Genomic DNA, 19,975 nt, shown 5'->3' with positions numbered 1-19,975 from the left:
GAAATAAATGAAAATAAAACAAAATACATGAATGTAAGTAAAAAAAAAGAAGACGCAACTGACAGAAATGACAATAGACGCACACAGCTTAGAAGAGGTTGAAACATTCAAATATTTGGGAGTATTAGTCAACAGAAGAAATGAAAGTGTAGATATGAAAAGAAGAATTCAAGCAGGAAACAAAGCATTCTACAGAAATAAAAAAATTTTCAAAGATAAGAAGATAAGCCGAAATAGAAAAATGAAAATCTACAAAACGACCATAAGACCAATAGTGCTATATGCTTTGGAGACATTCACATTAACAGCAAGAGAAGAAGAGCAGCTGAAAGTTTTTGAGAGAAAAATTATGAGAAAAATTCTGGGACCAAAGAGGGAAAACGAAGAGGATGCAAGGCAATGGATGAACCACGAAATACAAGAATGGATGGGTCAAGAGAACATAGTAAGAGCAACAAAAGCACAGAGAATTAGATGGTATGGACACATAATGAGAAGAGAGAAGAACAATCCGTTAAGAGTTATAACCGAATGGATACCACCAGGTACAAGAACCAGAGGCAGGCCTAAACTCAGATGGAGACAACAAGTGGAAGAAGACTTAAGAAGTATGGAAATTAGAAATATAGGAAGCAAAATCAGAGAGAGAGAAGAATGGAGAAAGGTAGTGGAAACAGCGAAGTCATACCAGCAATTGTAAAACCAAAGTCAGAATGGGATGATCCCCCATAAAAAGGATCTTCAAGTGAAAACAGCTCCAGCTTCCTCGGGAGCGTACAGCTTGTATATATATATAATAGTATGTCTTTATACCGGTATCTATGTAAAAGATGTAATATTGTTTTGAGTCGGTTTGTTATGTAGAATCAGCGTTGAAATCATTACTACTTTGCCTTTCTACCTTATCATACATAATATAGGTACTTCCGTTATGATTCATCCGTACATAAGCGGTAATATTTGATAGAGGTAATATTTACAGTTTGTTTTGTATTTTGATTCGTATATCTGGTTTACCGTTAATTTATTTACAATTTGTAAAAGCGATTTATTGTTACGTCCATATTTTAAATTTTTCTAGGTCTTAATGACGTAGAATTAAATGTATACATAATATTCTGTTTTATTTTATTTGCGTATTTTATGTTGTATATCGTAATACACATACTGAATCAAAGGGGAGAAATCAGCATGTTGTAGATTGGACGTAACTATCCAGACTCTCGTATTAATTGATTTCAACTTTTGTCCAGACCTGGAAAATTTCAGTTTCTCAGTTTGTATATGGCTTGGTTGGCCTCCTTGATTAATACCTATTTAATTTTTTTCGATTGTTATTTTTTCAACTTTTATTAATCTGCTTTTATTATTTTATATTGATCTAATATTTACAACACGCTTCGAAAAATACTATCATATAAAATAAACATTAAAGCCTTTAGAACGTATTAAATCGTATAAAACAGGTCAAATAAACTCTCCCAAACAAGAACTTTGACTTTACCTGTCCCTGTCGTACATGCCCTCACCCGAATCTCGGTTAGGACTTCATCGTCTCATCTTTCCCTCCAACCCTTCCCTATTCGCTCCCACCGAGGAGAACTTAAAGGAAAATATGTCGAAAGCGCTCAGGGATCCAGCCTCATCCAGCTTTGTAAATCTTGTCTACAATCACTACTCCTCTTACCAGGACGCTGCTTCGTGCGGTTGCTTTTACCGTACCGAGACAAACTTTGTCGTTGTAAACTTGTTAAAAAATCGAGACTGGTAACGTTTAAAATAACGTCCTGAGCTTGGATAACTTTAACACTTCCGGCACTGATGTAACTCGTACATTGTCCTATATTAGAAACTAAATCACGGCACTGAAGAAACGAACTCCATGCAGAGTTGGGGTTTTATCCTGGAGTATCCTGGAGGCGAGATTCTGCGAAAGATTTTAGAGCATAAGGTTGATGTACATATTATTATACTTTATTTTACACTTTGGTGCAGGTGAATAATATATACTCATATAATAATTATAAAGGTTTTTATAATATAAGTTTTATGCTGTTTTAAACACGAAAATAGTTGCTGTAGTGTTTCAAATATTATTGTTTATTTAATCTTATACATTTAAGATTGTTTTAACCTATTAGACGTTATTATCCACCTGTTATAGAGAAAAGTGATCTTATACTGATATATTGTAATATATTTGAGCAGTTACTAAGCTTCTATTTAACTACATTTCTTGTTTCGCATGTCAGTATTCTTTATATAAATATACTCTTTAAAACTATTCGTACAAAATATTGACATAAGTTACAGTATAAATTATAGGACTCTAATTAATGTATAAAGTTTAGTAAGCGAAGCAACGAAGCAATAAAAAGCACAAAAACCTAAGAATTTTGTGCAGTAAGATGAATCTTTATGCAACTTTTTGCATTCGATTCGAGAGAGTGTCAGGCAATTTTGTAAACTAAATTGATCTCCGGCAATTTTGTTCATAAGAAAATGCATTTTCAAAGTGCATCTCGAAGAGATGCAAAATAAAAAATTTAGAACTCGAATAATTTGCGAAATGAAGTTTGGATTCAAAACCTGAAAAATACTTGTTCAATATTTTTCAAAAATCTATCGAATAACACCAAACACGACCCCCCACCAGCCCTTGGATGTGGAAGGGGGGGGGCTTGTAACTTTAAAATCTTAAATGGAAACCCCTTTTGTTATTGCAGATCTGGATTGTTTACCTGAAAATAAGCAACTTTCATTCAAGACATTTCTTCGAATTGTGGATGGATGGTGCTATAATCGGAAAAAAACGATTTATCGTGATACCATAGGTAAATTATAGAAACAATCTAATATCTCGAGAAATAAACTTCCAAATAAAAAACCAAAAAATACGTGCTTCTCCACTCCACGACTCTCCACGCCACAACCTGGATGTGGGGTGGGGGGTAACTTTATTTTAAATAGAAGCTCCCATTTTTTAAAAGGTCTAATAACTTCAAGACACAACCTTCTATGAAGCTCATCAAATCATATGTGGCTTTCCTTCACCTTATGCAAAGAAGCGTAAATTTGCCAGGGTGTAACACTGAATTAAAATGTGCTCTGCTGCTTTTTTTTCCTTTAAATGACAGAATCTGCATAAGTCATCATCTTCCATTCCCATCAACGTTAACTGCCTATTCGGCTTACAGTGCCCTGTTAGTAGATCTTCTGTATTTACACTACAGTTTATGAGTATAAAATGTTATATAAAAGAAAAAAATCTTAATATGAATACTTACTGGCCCCTAGTTATTTCTTAAATTAAATTTTACTTAGTTGAAAGGCTTTCATATAAGTTTTTGTTCATAAATTTTTGAAAAATAACTTCTAAAGGCAACGTAATTCCTTCGTGTCTTTTCTTCCGTTCTTGTAGTTGTGCCGCTAGTTTGTCAAACAACCAAGAAGTAATTTCTTCCTGATAGCAAGTTATAGTTTGGTTGTCTCCATCTTACAAGCCAATATGAGGTAAATTGAATTTCTGAAGCTAGGATGCAACCTGAATAACAATTATTTTAAACAATATTCTGATGGAGCCGTCCTGTTTGATATTCTAACGGTAAACCAATTTATTGTCCTTAATATTGTCAATTTAAAGCAGGGGTGTATTAAGGGAACTATAGGTAAGATTTACTGAACAATCTCATCAAATGAGATTGTTAGATTTAGTCGTCAATTAAAATCGATTATGTTGCTTCTCCACGTATTAAATTAGATTGGATTAGAATCGAGTAGGGTAAGTTACGGTAAATAATAATTACTCATCTCTTAGATTGTTACTTTATATTTTCTACTTCTTGAATAGACCTGGATCCCACGTACCTACTAAAAAAAAGTTGATTAAAAGCAAGCTGAAAATTTGTTAATAACTTAACGGTGTCTAGTGGGACAACTTTTGATGTAGGGGAATACTGAAACAGGGAAAGCTTTATTTGTGGAACGTATCCTCCTGACTAGTTTGTTTTTAAGTGTATTCAATAGCAAACTTTATATGACAAAATGTTTGTCCGACAAATATGTTGGGCATTTTATTAAGTCCGACACGTAGCATATATCACATGACAGGAATTATATTGGTGGTAAATTGCAATCTGATTTTTGCATGAATGTTTAATAAAAGGGTAACAAATCAATTATTGTAAGTTCTGTCCGACAAAATACATGGGGAATTTTCGTAGTCGGACGTTCGAAACCTGTAACCTGTTCCACAATTAAAATTTCCCCTTTTCCAGTGTTCCCGTACATCAATGTTTGTCCGACTAGACACCGTTAAGCTATTAACAAATTTTCAGCTTGCTATTAATAAACCTTTTTTTGGTATGCGGGATCCAAGCCTAGAATTTAGTTAAATATGACAGTACAAATATAATATATCACATGTTGCAGAAAATAAACAAACTATGAATATCAAGAATATGGTCAATTGAAATCACATGAAATGTATTTCTTCTTCTTCAGGTTCTGTGTTCGTATTCAGACGTTGGCTGTCATCATGTTTACAAGTTCCTGAAACTTTTCTCTATTGGCTGCTGCGCGGAAAAATCCTTCTACCGTGGAACCACACGATTGTCTAATATTACGCAGCCACGAAAATTTCTTTCGACCAATCCATCTCTTTCTCTCCACTTTTCCTTGTATTATAAGGCGAAGTAGATTGTATTTAGGCCCTCTAATTATATGGCCGAAGTATTCTGTTTTTCTCCTCTTTATGATGTTTATGAGCAGCTGAATTCATCATTTGGAGAACATTTTTATTGGAAGTGTGCGAAACCCACGATATCTTTAGGATTCGTCGATAGCACCACAATTCGAATTCTTCTAATTTATTTAGCACGATTCTTGCGAATCTTCATCGACAGGCTTCGGTTACATAAAACTGGTTTCCAGGTCATAAAAGCCTTGCTTGATATTTCAATCGTGGTTATTATCTAATAAAGACGTTAGCGGCTCTAGAAATGTGGCTGTATCGACGCATACTGAGAATACCTTGGACAGACAGAGTGACCAACACAGAGGTATTGAGACGAATGGGTAAAGAGGTGGAATTGTTAACAACTGTTAAAAGGAGGAAAGCATCATACCTGAGCCATGTGTTCCGTAATGGTACGTACAGTCTGCTACAGCTTATCGTGGAAGTCAAGATTGAAGGTAGAAGAGGTTTGGGCAGAAAGAAGAAATCCTGGCTGAGAAATTTGAGAGAATGGTTTCAAATACCAGAAGCTGCGAACATAATACATGCGGCAAAAAACAGAGAAACCTATCGTTTGATGGTCGCCAACCTTCGGTAGAAGACGGCACATAAAGAAGAAGAAGGTTATTATATCTTCATCACAATCGCAATTTACATTTAACCGACTGCCAAGGTATTTAAAATGGTTTACCTGTTCTATCTCCTCTCCGTCAAGAGAAAGCACACCTTGATCTACATTTATCTTTCCAACTGCCATCCACTTTGTCTTTGAAATATTGATTTTTAGGTATCTCCGATAACTTGCTTCACTGACTAGATTTACTCATGTCTGGAGATTTTCTAAATTTTCTGCAAGAATGGCTGTGTCCTCAGCATATCTGATATTGTTGATTACTTCTCCGGCCAGTCCGTACTCCCTCTTGTCTGTCGTCCAAAGCCTCCCTAAAGATTTTTTCAGAGTACAGATTAAAAAGACTGGGTAACAAAACACAACCCTGTCGCACGACATGTTTGATGGGTAATTTTTTAGTACGACTATATCCGACTTGGATGGATGGATACTACTTGATTGTAATATAAGTATTTTAGCAGTCTTATATCGTAGTGGTTAAGTCGTTCTGCCTCTAAGCAAAACAAAAGTATATCGTGTTGTACTCGGTCGAATGCCTTCTCGAAGTCGATGAAACAAACATAAACGTTCTTTCGAAATTCACAGTTTTTTGTAAGAGAACGTGCATACAAAATATGCCTCTCTAGTTCCTAGACCATCTCTAAATCCAAATTGTAGCAGATGGATTTCTACTACAATGTTTTATAAAAAATATCCATTAATTTTAATCCTATCCCAAGAAAAATATTTATTTTTCTAATATATTTTGTGAGTTAATATATCATTAAAAATTCTAAGCCATCCCTGCTTATGAGTAATACTGTTTGTTTCGCAACATAGTAAAATCATAGGAAATTTCCTGTTTACTTGTATAAACATTTATAGTTCTGAAAGGATGTTTGAAGTATAAGCATCTTTTTGTGTAGAACTCAACAGGCTCACAAAGAAACGCACTTTGCCGGCTTTAAAATGGTTTTCTTTTTATGGTAAAAGAAGTGAAGGACTGGTAGTTTGTCCAGTAAATGTCAAGGAATATTACTACAATAGTTTCACAGCATTTTAAGTGGATATATTATTGTGAAACAGTTTTATTGTTACGCAGTTTGATTTGCCGGTAAAAAAGAGTGCGTGGTTTCCTGGTTTCCTGTTTTTAAGATGATGTTATGGTAACATTCCTGTATTGAAATGCCCGGATGATATTATTTGGTATTAACTTATCATGTTTCCTGTTTTGTAATGATTTGGATTTGAATGTCTTCCCCTCCCAACCCCGTCTGAATGGAAAATTTGGACAAGCGTTCTAAGTGTGACATGGATTTTTGTTTTAAGGTATGATAATGTTTATTTTAATTAAATTCCAAGTGGATTAATTTGGTAAAGGTTTTACATATTTAAATAATTTGTTTTCAACATGGAAAATTTTATGTAAAGTAAATTTAATGGCAGTGACTTTTGACAGCCATGTCAAATTTTTGTTTTGGTACACTGCTAAAAATAAGGTTAAGAATTGTAAAATCATGTATTTGTTTTTATTATTCATTTCTTTTTGGAGAATGTGTTTATTCTCAAAATAATAATAATAAGATATAAAGGTTTAAATAAACATTATAAAATGTACACATCTTTATTTCTGTAACCTCTTTCTTTAAAAAAATTATTAACCAGATAACTAATACAAGCAAATTAAGTTTTAGAATGGAAGAAAATGATATGGCATAGAAGCCATATGATGATAATAGATAGCCCAGTTTAACCCCAACGAGGAATCTACGATGAATGTCCCCCAGTTGCTTTCCAGTAAGTACTCGATATGAGAATTTGAGGATTTTTCAAACGGCGTCCCAATTTGTTTAAATAGTAGGAAAGTCCTCAAGTCTGTAAGTATCCTTTGCTTATTTGGTTAAGTAGTTAGTCTTCATTAAACCCTCTTAAAAATAGAGGTAATGGTTGGAAAAATGCTTCAACTTAGTCTTCTTTGAACCCTCCTACCCCTCCCAACGAACCTACGACCTGCCAACGCACAAAAAATGAGCTGCCGTATGCAAGAAGCTTTATGTGTCTGTTCCTTCTACTAGCCCCATTTCGACCCCCCAGTATCTCTATAGATAGTCTTTCCTTGTCCCCATATGAGCAGACATGTAAAACGCTTCAAAATTGCTTATTACCCATTCTACTTTCACACAGAAGGAATACCTACTCGGTTTTGTATAATTCGTAAAAATATCTTAAGTGCGTGACTCATTAAACTGAATAGTCTAAAATCGCTACATTTGGTGGGCCTGCTTTTCTTTGGTAATGTTATAAATAATGACTCCAACCAATCATCTGGTATTTTTCCTTCGTTGTAAATTTTGTTAAAGAAAGTGGTTAAGTCTTTTTTCCTCATCCAAAAGTTTAAGTAGCTCAGCAGGGATTTGATCTGGTCCGGGTGCTTTATTGATTTTGGCTTGCTGTATTGCTTTTCTAACTTCAGAGTTCAGTATACTCAGACCTCTGTCTAACTGGTTGCCACAGGTAGTATGTGGAGCATTTTCTCGAGAAACATCGTCAAAAAGGTCAGTGATGTATCTTTCCCATTTTTTGCACTGTTGTTCGTGATCACAAAATTTTTCCGTCTGCATTTTTAAGTACGTGAGCATTTTTCTGTTTTCTATATCCGGAGGTGTATTTAAGTTTCTTGTAGAGGTTTAAACTGTCATGAAATATATTTAGCTCAGACGAATATATGAACTGAAGTTAGAAAATCTAGATAAAATAATGAATAAAATATTCAAGATTTATGAAAATAATTAATTTTTCTCAATACATAAAAACTAAGGTCATGAAAATTGGTAATACTAACAGCTCTAACAAAACGCTAATTGCGTAATACGTCAAGAATATTCGCCACTTTGCTTCTCTTATCACTTAATTGCTTTCATCGTGCTCTATATTGCGCCAATGTAATCCACTGTTTACCTGCCACTGCTTTTATGTCATCTAACCATCTATTTTGCAGTCTTTACGTACTTTTTGTCTTCTCTTTTGATTTCCATTTCAAGATTCTCCATTTTCGTCTATATCTGTTATTATCAGTCTGGGTATATGAACGGTGCGGTGCCATTTCATTTTTGTTATTTCTTCCATGATATTCCTGACCTTCTTCCTGCGTCTTATTTTGGTGTTCCTACTCAGTGATATTCCAAGCATGTTTCGTTACATTGCCCGTCACGTTGTTTCTAGTTTTTTAGCAGATTTCCTGGTAAAGGCTACGGTCTCCAATCCGTAGATACAAACTGGTCGTATGCATGTGTAATACACCTTTTTCTTTAAGATTATAGGAATGGAGATGTTTTTTAAGATAAATGCTAATTTACCGAATGTGACTCATGACAATTGTGTTCTTTTTTTAATTTCAGCACTTTGATTAAGTTTTCGTAGTTTGATGACATGTTCGATCTTTCGTTTTTATACAGTCCTATTTCTATACAGTTTTCTGTATACTTTGTAATGATAGTGCTGTTGGCTCGCTCATCCAATGTGCCTCCGCTTTGTACACACGCACTCCCATCTTACTGTCCACTATCATAGACGAATACTAGAAGATGGATCGCTCGATAAAATTACCTTCGTCACAATAGAGACGTAAGTTATAACAGAGTACTGATCTGAATAAGAATTCCTTTGATAAATGGTATTGACTGGAGGCTATTTATCTCTGCTATTTAGCGACTGCCAAACCGTCCCATCGCGGCTACTAAGTATTGATTGATCGCTTTGCCGTTCCTTTCCGGATCGAGTATTGATTTACAGATCTCTAGTCCTATATCTATACCGACCATCACTTCTCCTGTGATGGCACACGAGAACCCTCAAGGAATTTGCACAATTCCTTTGTTTGTTATAAAAATAATGCCATAATATTATAGTTGCAATTGTATAACTAATTGCGACAGTAACAAAGTTCAAAGTATTGAAAAAATGCAATGAAAACAAATGTCACTTTTACTTAACTTTTATTTGTAGTTCAATACCATATATTTATAGTAATATATTTATGTTTCCAAAACATTTCAAAATTATAATAGATATAAATAGAAAGTCGTATACACACTCTTACTCAGCGGTTCAAGTTACCTCGCAGTCACCTGCGTCCGTGACCTATCTCTATTAGTATCATAATTAACCTTATCGCAAACGGTCACTAAAGTCATTCATTATTGTACTTAAAGAAGAATTGTACTTTACCTGCCGCGATTGATCTTGTAAATGAGATGTAAAACTGATTGATCTTGTAAATGAGACCTGATCGAGACTGAATGTTAATGGTCGATGGAAGTAATTGATTATTGAAGTTATACTTCTTTACCGGCACCGGCGATAGAGGGTAAATTTTTATATGGGAAAACATAGCGACCGGGCGCATGCGCATTATAACTTTGTCCTGATTGGATGTTCAAATGACATGTCAAAAATTATTCAATATGGCGGCTGTGGCACAGCTGTAGTTAGATTATTTATGGTTGTTGCGTTTTAAAATTTGTGTGAAAAGAAACAACAAACAAAAGTTAGTTAATAGTTATACTGCCTTTTTAAATACTTTTCATATACCTATATTTTTGGACTTTTGGACTATTTTGGACAAGGAAAACTCATTCTAATTTGGTAAGTAGTTTTTATTATAATCATATTGTAATTATACATTTGGATTAGGTTGAAATACATACATTTATTTTCTCAAGAATGCGGATTTTAGAGAGAAATCCCAAATTATGTTCGATTTTTATTTTTAAATTATGATTTTTTGGCGTAGATTTATTTATCTAGTAGGTATGTAATGCTTTGATTTACATACTTAATTTAATTACCAACAAAAGTTCTACCAATCTTCATCTAATATATTGTTTTCTTATTGTTTTGTTATATTTTTATATTTTCTTCCACAAAATTTGAACTACATAATTTAATTTTCAAAACAACAGTCAAACAGTAAAACGTTCAGTTACCGTATTTTTCCACATGATAAATAATGTGGGATTGGACGAGTGAGTCTACGCTTCGATTACGAGTCAAAGCGGCACGAAATTCAAGGGTTCAATTCCCGATGCAAGTTTTATTTTTTTATTTTTTTATGCATGTTATGATTGTAAGTATATTTGTTATATAATTTTTTTTTCAGAAAATGCGTATTTAAAATTTTTGCCAACAATTATTATCGTTCAGAAATCATTTTTTCTTTGTGGCATTTTTCAATGTGTTTGTGTGCGTTTTATTCTTTTATTTTTTTTTTAATTTTTGGTATTGTCTTAAAAATCACATAATATGTAGTAGAAGTATAACTTCTTACGTGCGTACAAAGTACACACACATTCTTGTTTATTTGAGTTATCTTACAATTTATTTACTTTATTTATTAAAATTATTGTACAAAATTTACGACATTGTTAATTAAATTTATGTCAAAAAGTGAAATTCTGTAGTATTTTTTAATTAGATTTATATAAAATAAATCAAAACTTTTTACCGATTTACGAATTATTAAAAAATTGATAACTATTATCGATTAAGACGCAAAGGGCCATCATGCAAGTCATCTGTCATCACTGTCATGGAATTTTTATTACGTCTAAAATTCAAAAAAATTCTTAAATTGTAAATTGTAGGTGTTAAAACCAATATCAAATTGTTGGCGATAAAATTTTGTATGCACCACGTCAGTAAAAACTCTTTATAGAACTCGTCTGTTATTCGCTTCGCTCGCTCTGCTCATAATATCAGACTCGTTCGATAAAGAGTAACTTTACTGACTTGGTACATAAATAACTATAATAATAATAATAATTAATTGCCTTTATTTAGTCTGTAAAAATTTACAAACACGAGCTACATGAGGCGAAGTCTAGCTAAAGCTACTCCACTTAACCTCAAGTTTACAATCTTAATTTGAAATAATTTGAAATGTGTGAAAAGTGATTTATAATTTGACATAAATAATAATATAATATTGAAATGATAGAAATAACCATACGGTTATTAGAAAAATAATATAAAGAAAATAATTTGTGATATTATGTGACAAATAATGTGAATGATAAAATACAATAAAAAATAATGGTAACAATAACGACAACAATATACATACTATAATATAGTAATAATAACGTTACTGCGATTGTAGTAAAAATTTCTTATAATGCCGTTTCAAGAAATCAAGAGATTTACCTCTTAAATTTATTGTTAAACTATTAAACACCAAAACAGCATTATAAGTAAACTATCGCTGGAAAATGGCTAGTCTATATCTTGGCAGGTTGTACATATCATTTTTAAATAAAGAAATGGGAAAAGTTTAAGTTTGTTTTGTTCGGAGGAAACTCAAAGTAAGAGTAGTGTCTTTATTGCAACCCCCAACGTCACACTCCTTTACGTGTGTATGTGTACCAAATGACGCATCGTATTGTCTCTTCAATTAATTATACTTATTGTTCGCAACAACGCCGTTATGCCATCATATAATTTAAATTATTTCGATCAAAATTCTAAAACGGTATTTTGTTCAGGCAATTTTATCGGTATCTGACACAACTTCTTGAAGGATCAAACATTTGGGTCGTGATATATGTAGGTATATCCTAACCTTCTATCATTTTTTTCATCTCAACATCCTACTGCACTGAATCTGATATTCCCAATTAACGCTTGTTTAGTATACTGACATAAACACAACAGCGCACCGGTATTGACATTGCGATGTGACGTGGTTGGCCGAATTTGTGGATTTTGATGTTTATAATTTATTATAATTATTGCGTAATTTCATTACGCTGATTTAAACCATTAACCATTGCTAATTATCAATTCGTTACGCATCGCAAAAAACCAAAACAAATACTACGATTCCTGAGGGATATTATTATGTAATTTAAAATGGTAAATTATACCGAAGTATTATTTACTAATACAGAAATGAAAACGATTCAAAAAGAAAGTGTAAGGTAATTTACATCAAAACAAACATCCTCGCAGGGCCGTTCCCTCCGGGAGTGCAAGGGGTGGGGACACCCTGGCGACAAATGAAAAGCGAGGCCCCTTAAAAGCAGGGAAAAACTAATGATAACAATTTTAAAAACATAAATATATTAATAATACACTCTTCAAAAATAACCATAAATCAGTTTATTAAAATAGAACACAAAAAACATATTTGATGCGTTTCGGCCCAACACTAGATATCATCAGCAAAATGAGAACAGTGCAAAAGATCCGTGTGGCTCAACGGGCGATGGAACGGTTCACTGCGAGACAAGTTCTCAAACCGCCAGCTACGACGAAGATCAGGACTGATGCAGTAGAGATAATAATCATCATCCAGCCCTTTGTGTCCACTGCTGGACATAAGCCTCCCTCATTTTTGTCCATTGTGCTCTATTTTGAGCACTTTGCATCCAATTTCTTGACATTTTCTTGAGATCGTTAGTCCAACGAGTAGGTGGTTTTCCTCTACTTCTTTTGTCTAATCTCGGCCTCCACTAAAGTAATCTCTTCGTCCACCTCCCATCACACACTCGGGCGACGTGTCCAGCCTAGTTCCATTTAAGGGTGGCAATTCGGGAAATTACATCGGTAACATTACGGGTAGCGGATAGGAAGTCCTTTGGTGTCGCTTGGATTCTATTGGATAGTCCTATCAGGGAAAGTGAATCAATCCCTGCCCCCTGCCTTGGCCCAGGAAGCTAGCACCTGCTAAGGGTCCCTTGTCCTGGGTCATGGATGAAGTCCAGAACGGCATCCAAGGCGACGAAGAATACTTTTGGTACGGCAAAGATGGCGGAGCTGGCAACCCTTGATTTTAGGGATAGTATAAGATCACAACCGCGGCGTCTGATCCAGAGTGGGCGGCCATAAACAGCGTCGGATCCAGAATGGGCGACTGAAACCAAAACTCACCAACATGTCAAGCCAGCGTGGTGTTTTAAGGCTAAATACCCCTCATAAAAATGTCAGTTGAGATAATAGCTACACTAAAATTAAACTGGGCATGTCACTATGCTCGAATGACAGATAGCAGATAACCAAAGCGGATACTGGAAGGGAGACCAAGACATAAAGCCTACCGCAGCAGAGGTCGGACTGATAATCTAATCTAAATTATTGTCATAGGAATTGGATGCAAGGGGCACAAGATCAAAAGAGGTGGATAATTATGAGGGAGAGCTATGTCCAGCAGTGGACAAGCCAAGATTAAATAATGATATGATGAACATTAATATCAATAACTTTCAAACGTAGTATACTTATACGTATACTTTAATATGTATACAGGGTGTTTCATTAATAATTGTCCATATAGTAACCGGAGAAACCTTAGCACAAAATACGAAGATTTAACCTAAAACACTTAAATAAAATGTGGTTCCTTACTGAGTTACAGGGTGTTTTATCTAAAAATTTAAAAACTATTTTTGTTCAGCATTTTAAAACTATTCGACGTATCCTTTTCATTCTTGGCAGAAAGTGCGACTACTATACACCCTATTAATTATCATAAACAAACGTTTCTAGCTACTACCAGAGACGTACGACAGGGAATAGTGGACGGTTGATCCTTCTCAAATTCTAAGCCACTGGATGAATTACTATTTTAGTACCATTTTTAGATTCTCCAATACTTTCTACGTAAATAATGCACTCTTCATTAGTAACGATAAAAACATTAGATTTCGAGATATTTGAAGTTAAATATGAAACGGCACAGTTATTTTGATTAATTTATGATATGATTTATATGATTAAAATTTAAAAATTATTTGTAGGTACCCAGTACTTTAAAACTATGTGGCGTATCCTTATCATACTTGGCAGAAAGTGTAGGTACTATATATACACTCTACTAAATTAATGTTGTTCTGAAGCTATTTCCTTGTGGCATTTTTTTAATCAACTATTTCTAATGGGAATAAGCCACAATTTTACCAAAAAAAAAATGATTTTATTAACGTCTCGAAGCCCAAATCGGGTTTCATTGTCAAAATACAAAAGACTACTAGAATAACCAAAAATGTTGTTGCTAAGTAAAAAAAAATTCTTCTAATAATTTATTTAATCTGACTCATTTATATTGGCAATTCAGACGTATATTATACATTTTAAAGTAGAGGACTTTAAAATGATATCGCCAATATTTAAAAATTGCGTTCCTGGGAGGACTTTACTAAAAGATATTTCATTCGATTACATGAAATCAATCCCAACTCAAGAATATCCGTCACAAAAGAATCATAGCATGTGATCTGTCTTTAAAAAGACAACCAAATGCAACGATGACGTTTAAATATTTTAAAATTTTCAGATTAAATAAATTATTAGAAGAATTTTTTTTACTTAGCAACAACATTTTTGTTTATTCTAGTAGTATTTTGTATTTTGACAACGAAACCCGATTTGGGCTTCGAAACGTTAATAAAATCATTTTTTTTTGTAAAATTGTTTCTTATTCCCCTTAGAAATAGTTGACTACTAAATTAAGATAAATAAACTTTTCTAGCTACTACCAGAGCTGTACGACAGGGGATAGTGACTGGTTGACCCTTCCCAAATTCTACGCCACTGACGAAATTGCTATTTTAGGGTAATTTTTTGATTTTCCAATACTTTTTATGTAAATAACATAATCTTCCTTCGAAACAATAAAATTATTAGTTTTCGAGATATTTGAAATTAAAAATAAAGTGACACAATACATTAATCAAAATAACCGTGTCGTTTCATTTTTAACTTCAAAGATCTCGAAAACTAATGACTTTATCGTTACGAATGAAAAGTGTAATATTTTCATAGAAAGTATTGGAGAATCCAAGAATTGAACTAAAATAGAGATTCCGCCAGTGGCGTACAATTTGGAAAGGGTCAACCATTCCCTTTCCCCCATCGTACGCCTCTGGTAACAGCCAGAAACGTTTGTTTAAGATAATTTAATAGTTTGTACAGTACCTGTTCGGGAATCCTTATTTCTTTATTTTAATATTGCTATGATTCTACTATTTATTTATTTTCGGGTAGAATAAGCTTTAGACAATTTAATTATATTTAGTTATTTTGGTATGCCCCCTGTAAAATGACGCGGAATAACCTTCTTAATGTCAATTTTTAAAATTATCCACAAGCTCAAAGCTTATCGCTTTCGGTACGCATGTATAAAACTGGACATGCGTTAAGTACTTTAAGGACAAGGTACCACTACTGTGATTTTGCTTCAAGCTTTCAACGAAAAAGGTACTCCCTTTCGTGATCTTGACGGTACCGTCCCGCGTTCCACGTGCATCGCGAATTCCATGGAAGGAGTCCAGAATTGAGTCACCCATTGGATCTACAAGTTTACCATATCCTAAACATCACCGATTTCCAGGTAAGCGATATTGTGCAAAGCTTGTGGAAACATAATTTTTAAATTCTATTTTTTTACAACTCAGTTTTCATATTTCCTGCAGTTTTCATAACATTTTGAAACAGTACCTATACTTCCTGCCAAGTATGAAAAGGATATGTCGAATAGTTTTCAAATGCTGAGCAATAATAATTTATAAATTTTTAGATAAAACACCCTGTAACTCAGTAAGGAACCACATTTTATTTAAGTGTTTTAGGTTAAATCTTCGTATTTTGTGCTAAGGTTTCTCCAGTTGCTATATGGACAATTATTAATGAAACACCCTGTATATTCCAAAAGTATTATTCACATAATTGGACATGGACATGTATTTATTGATTTAAAAGACTAGACTCAATTACTGTAGAATATCTTCAGCCTTTTATATTATAATATAATCTCTGCAAAACAAGCTGACAACAAAGATCTGAGAATTATCAGAAACATTTATTACAATCAAACGGCCAAAATTAAAATAGAAGGCCAGTTAACTGATAAAATTGCAATAGAACCAGGAGTGCGACATGGCTGTATTTTATTTCCACTTCTATTCAATATTTATTCTAAATCAATATTTAAGGAAGCTTTAGACGGTTGTGCGAAAGGACTATTAATAAACAGTGAATGGTTGAATAACATTAGATATGCAGATGACACCATAGTTTTTGCCGAAAATCTGAATGATTGTCAGCAACAGAATGAGAAGTCAGCAACAGACACGGACTAGCTCTTAACATAAAGAAGACCAAATTTATGACAATTAGTAAAAACAATACTAAACGCCAAAGTTACAATCAAACAACAGAATATCGAAATAGTTGAGCAATATACATTTCCGGGCACCAATTTAAATAGCCAATGGGACCATTCAACAGAAATTACACAGCGAATAATAAAAGCAAATGCAGCATACGTTAGAATGAGACCCATTTTCAACAGTCGAGATATATCACTAAAAACAAAATATCGTCTGTCGAAATGCTACATATTCACAGTTCTGCTCTACGGAATGGAAGCGTTGACACTAAATGTTGTATCTTTGAATGGGCTCGAAGCTTTCTTAATGTGGTGGTAGAGGCGCACCTTACGTATATCCTGGGTTGACCGAATTACTAATGTGGAAGTTTTGCGTAGAATGAGGAAAGAGTGTGAAATTCTCATGACCATTAAAACTAAAAAATTAGAACATCTAGAATATGCAATGAGTAATGAGCAATCAAGAACGTTACGGCCTTCTCCAACTCATTCTCCAAGAGAAGGTAAATGGTAAAATAGGACCGCGAAGAAATTTATTATTATAACACGACTACCACTGAACTGTTCCGCGCTACGGTAAACGAAGTCAAGATAGCCATAATGATTGCCAACATCCAGAACGGATTGGCACTTTAAGAAGAGGAAGATCTTCAGCTTTATATATTATAATATATAATCTCTGCAAAACAAGCAGTTTTTTCTTATTTTTCTTAAGGTGCCTATCCGTTCCGGATGTTGGCAATCAGCATGGCTATCCTAACTTTGCTTGCTGCTATTCTGAACAGTCCAGTTGTCGATGTATTAAACCACTTTCTCAGCTTTTGAAGCCAAGATATTCTTCTTCTCCTAGGTCCTCTCTTTCCTTGAAGAATGAGTTCCAACAAGCCATATCTCTGTTCATTCCTCATAACATGGCCAAGATATTCTAGTTTGCGCTTTTTGATTGTGTTAATAATCTCGCATTCCTTGCCTATTCTACGTAGAACCTCAACATTAGTCACACGATCCACCCACGAAATTCTCAAAATGCGCTTGTAAGACCACATTTCGAATGCCTCGAGTTTTCTCAAAGAAGCCTCGGAAAGTGTCCAGGCCTCTACTTCGTATAATAACGTAGAAAATACATAGCATCTGATGATAGAGATTTTGGTAGCAAGAGGTAAATCGTGGCTTCTGAAAAGAGACTTCATCATTATGAACGCTGATCTCGCCTGTTCCTATGCGTTGTTTTATTTCACTTAAGTGGTCCCACTGGCTGTTTATGTTCCATGGTACCAAGGTATGTGTAGCTGTCGACACTGTCAATTAGTTTTTGGTTAACCAAAAGCTGTGTATTTAATATTTCGCGCTTACTGACTACCATGTACTTTGTTTTTTCGTAGTGAGATCAAGTCCGTATTCTCTACCTATATCTGATATGCGCGACATTATTCTTTGCAAACCATCTAGACTGTCTGCAAAAACTACAGCGTCGTCGGCATATCTAATGTTGTTCAGACGCACTCCATTGACTAATACGCCTTCCTGTAGTTCTCCCAGCGCTTGCTCGAAGATACAATCAGAGTATATATTAAACAGCACCGGGGACAGGATGCACCCTTGCCTCACTCCTCTATCTATGGAGACTACCTCTGTCAATTGGTCATCCACTTCATTATTGGCAGTTTGGTTGTAATACAAATTATATATGATTCTCAAGTCTCTATCATCTACTCCCGCTTCTTTTAAGATGTTTATGGGTTTATCATGTTTTACTCTATCAAGCGCCTTTTTGTAGTCGACAAAACAAATATACACGTCACAGGCAACATCCCTGCATCTTTGCATAAGCACTTCGACAGCGAATAGAACCTCTCGGGTGCCTAAGGCATCGCGGAATCCAAACTGCGTCCATGATACCTGTTCTTCGCATTTTTTATATATTCTGCCGTGTATCACTTTCAGAAACGTTTTGAGTAAGTGGCTCATTAGGCTAATTGTTCTGTAGTCTTCACATGTTTTGGCATTTACTTTTTTGGGTAAAGTTACGAAGGTCGACTTTAACCAGCTTTGGGGCATTTTCCAGTTACGTATACTTTGTTGAATACAGTTGTTATCCATCATCCAGTTTTTTCTACTAAATGGAAAATTAATACAGTATGAGTATTATAAGCAATGAATATTTAAGCAATGAATATTTAAGCTTACACTAAAAGAAGCCCTCGATATAATGTCACCTTAATAATAAATGTAGTCGAAGAAATACCATAAAAAGTCATCAAGAATCTGTGCCGGAATTTCTGTTCGTTTGTCTCGGAACAAAAAAATTGCCTTTTATTCGACAACAAACGACCGCCCGTCTTCTTCTCTTCTACGAATATGTCTTCGTAGTCGATTCGCTACGGGAAATTGATAGTTATGGTTTTCGTACGCCTTTCGGAATTTTATGCTGCACCTCACGACATTTATTAAGACAAAAACACCGCGAGGCGCTGCTAATACAGGCAACCCCGAAACGGAAATCTAGTCAGAGGCGTCCGCGGGCATCACACCTCTAAATACATATAAACATACATAATATATTGTTAAATAATTTTTATGGGAAAAATATAGAAAATTAATTTTATGTCAAAGACCACGAGATCATAAATTTTCATCACCCTGTATATAGCCAAAATTTGTAAATAATATGATTTAGCCGTAAGCAGTGTTTTCGTGGAAAGAGAAAACGTTAGTGATAAATATTCTACGTAAGGATTTATGCAATTCAAAACAATAAACTAAATTACGGTCGGTTTTAGAAAGTTATTGTGCCGCTTTGGAATAGGCAATAGAATGTTTCTAAATGCTTTGCTAGAAAGAAATCTACGGTAAACAATTTTACTTAGTTTTAGAATATAGGGTTTTTCTAGGATATAAGAAAACATTTAATTTTAATATCTCTTGGAAATTTGACAAGACAGAAAATTTGTATACAACATTATTTATTCTTAAGAAATCAAAGGAGAGATGTAATTTGTAGAGAGAATGCTTGTGATTGGCGAAGAGCTTGATGGAGGAAGAACAGAGTGGCTGAATCTCAGATTGATGAAGGAAAAATATTTACTGTTTAATTAAGATCGGAAGGGAGCAGTCCAGTTCGAAAAATAGTAATTTTGTGTAAGTGGTAAATTTCGTGGTCGTGTAAGTAGATTCCTGTTGAGACGAAATCGTGATCGAGTCGAGAAGTACAATCTTCTCGTGTCCGAAGAGATTCCAGTTTTCTGTCTGGAACGTGTAGCCGGTTTGCATCAATTTTGCACAAGATATAGAGCTGAGAGAAAAAATCTTGGAATTGTAAAGATTGATATTGTTTGTATCGAGTCGAAAACTAAATAGAGGAGAGATTTCAAGCGAATGCTGTTTTTTGTTTGTGAAACAGTTTTGGAAGAGAAAGACCGTAGCAGCATCCGAAGAGCACGTGTGGGAGAACCGAGGACAACACAATCCA

The 19,975-nt window shown here is 34.3% G+C and overlaps 1 protein-coding gene across 11 annotated transcripts in view; it reads right to left on the bottom strand.

The window, feature by feature from the left end:
* The window catches only part of LOC114338023 (disks large 1 tumor suppressor protein), a 1,799,868-nt gene extending 1,798,092 nt beyond the window's left edge, over nt 1–1,776 (bottom strand). For 9 of the 11 annotated variants that reach the window (XM_050644669.1, XM_050644676.1, XM_050644677.1 and 6 more), the window contains exon 1: nt 1,505–1,536. In XM_050644669.1, the coding sequence (XP_050500626.1) occupies nt 1,505–1,521 (17 nt within the window). In that variant the 5' untranslated portion in view covers nt 1,522–1,536. Of the gene's footprint in view, nt 1–1,504 lie in introns of all 11 variants that reach the window. The other 2 variants (XM_050644675.1, XM_050644671.1) reach the window with 2 other exon arrangements.
* Nucleotides 1,777–19,975: the final 18,199 nt, after the last annotated feature.

The sequence above is a fragment of the Diabrotica virgifera genome, chromosome 2 (genome assembly GCF_917563875.1).
Source record: "Diabrotica virgifera virgifera chromosome 2, PGI_DIABVI_V3a".
Taxonomy (NCBI): domain Eukaryota; kingdom Metazoa; phylum Arthropoda; class Insecta; order Coleoptera; family Chrysomelidae; genus Diabrotica; species Diabrotica virgifera.
This window is presented reverse-complemented; position numbering and strand designations above follow the sequence as displayed.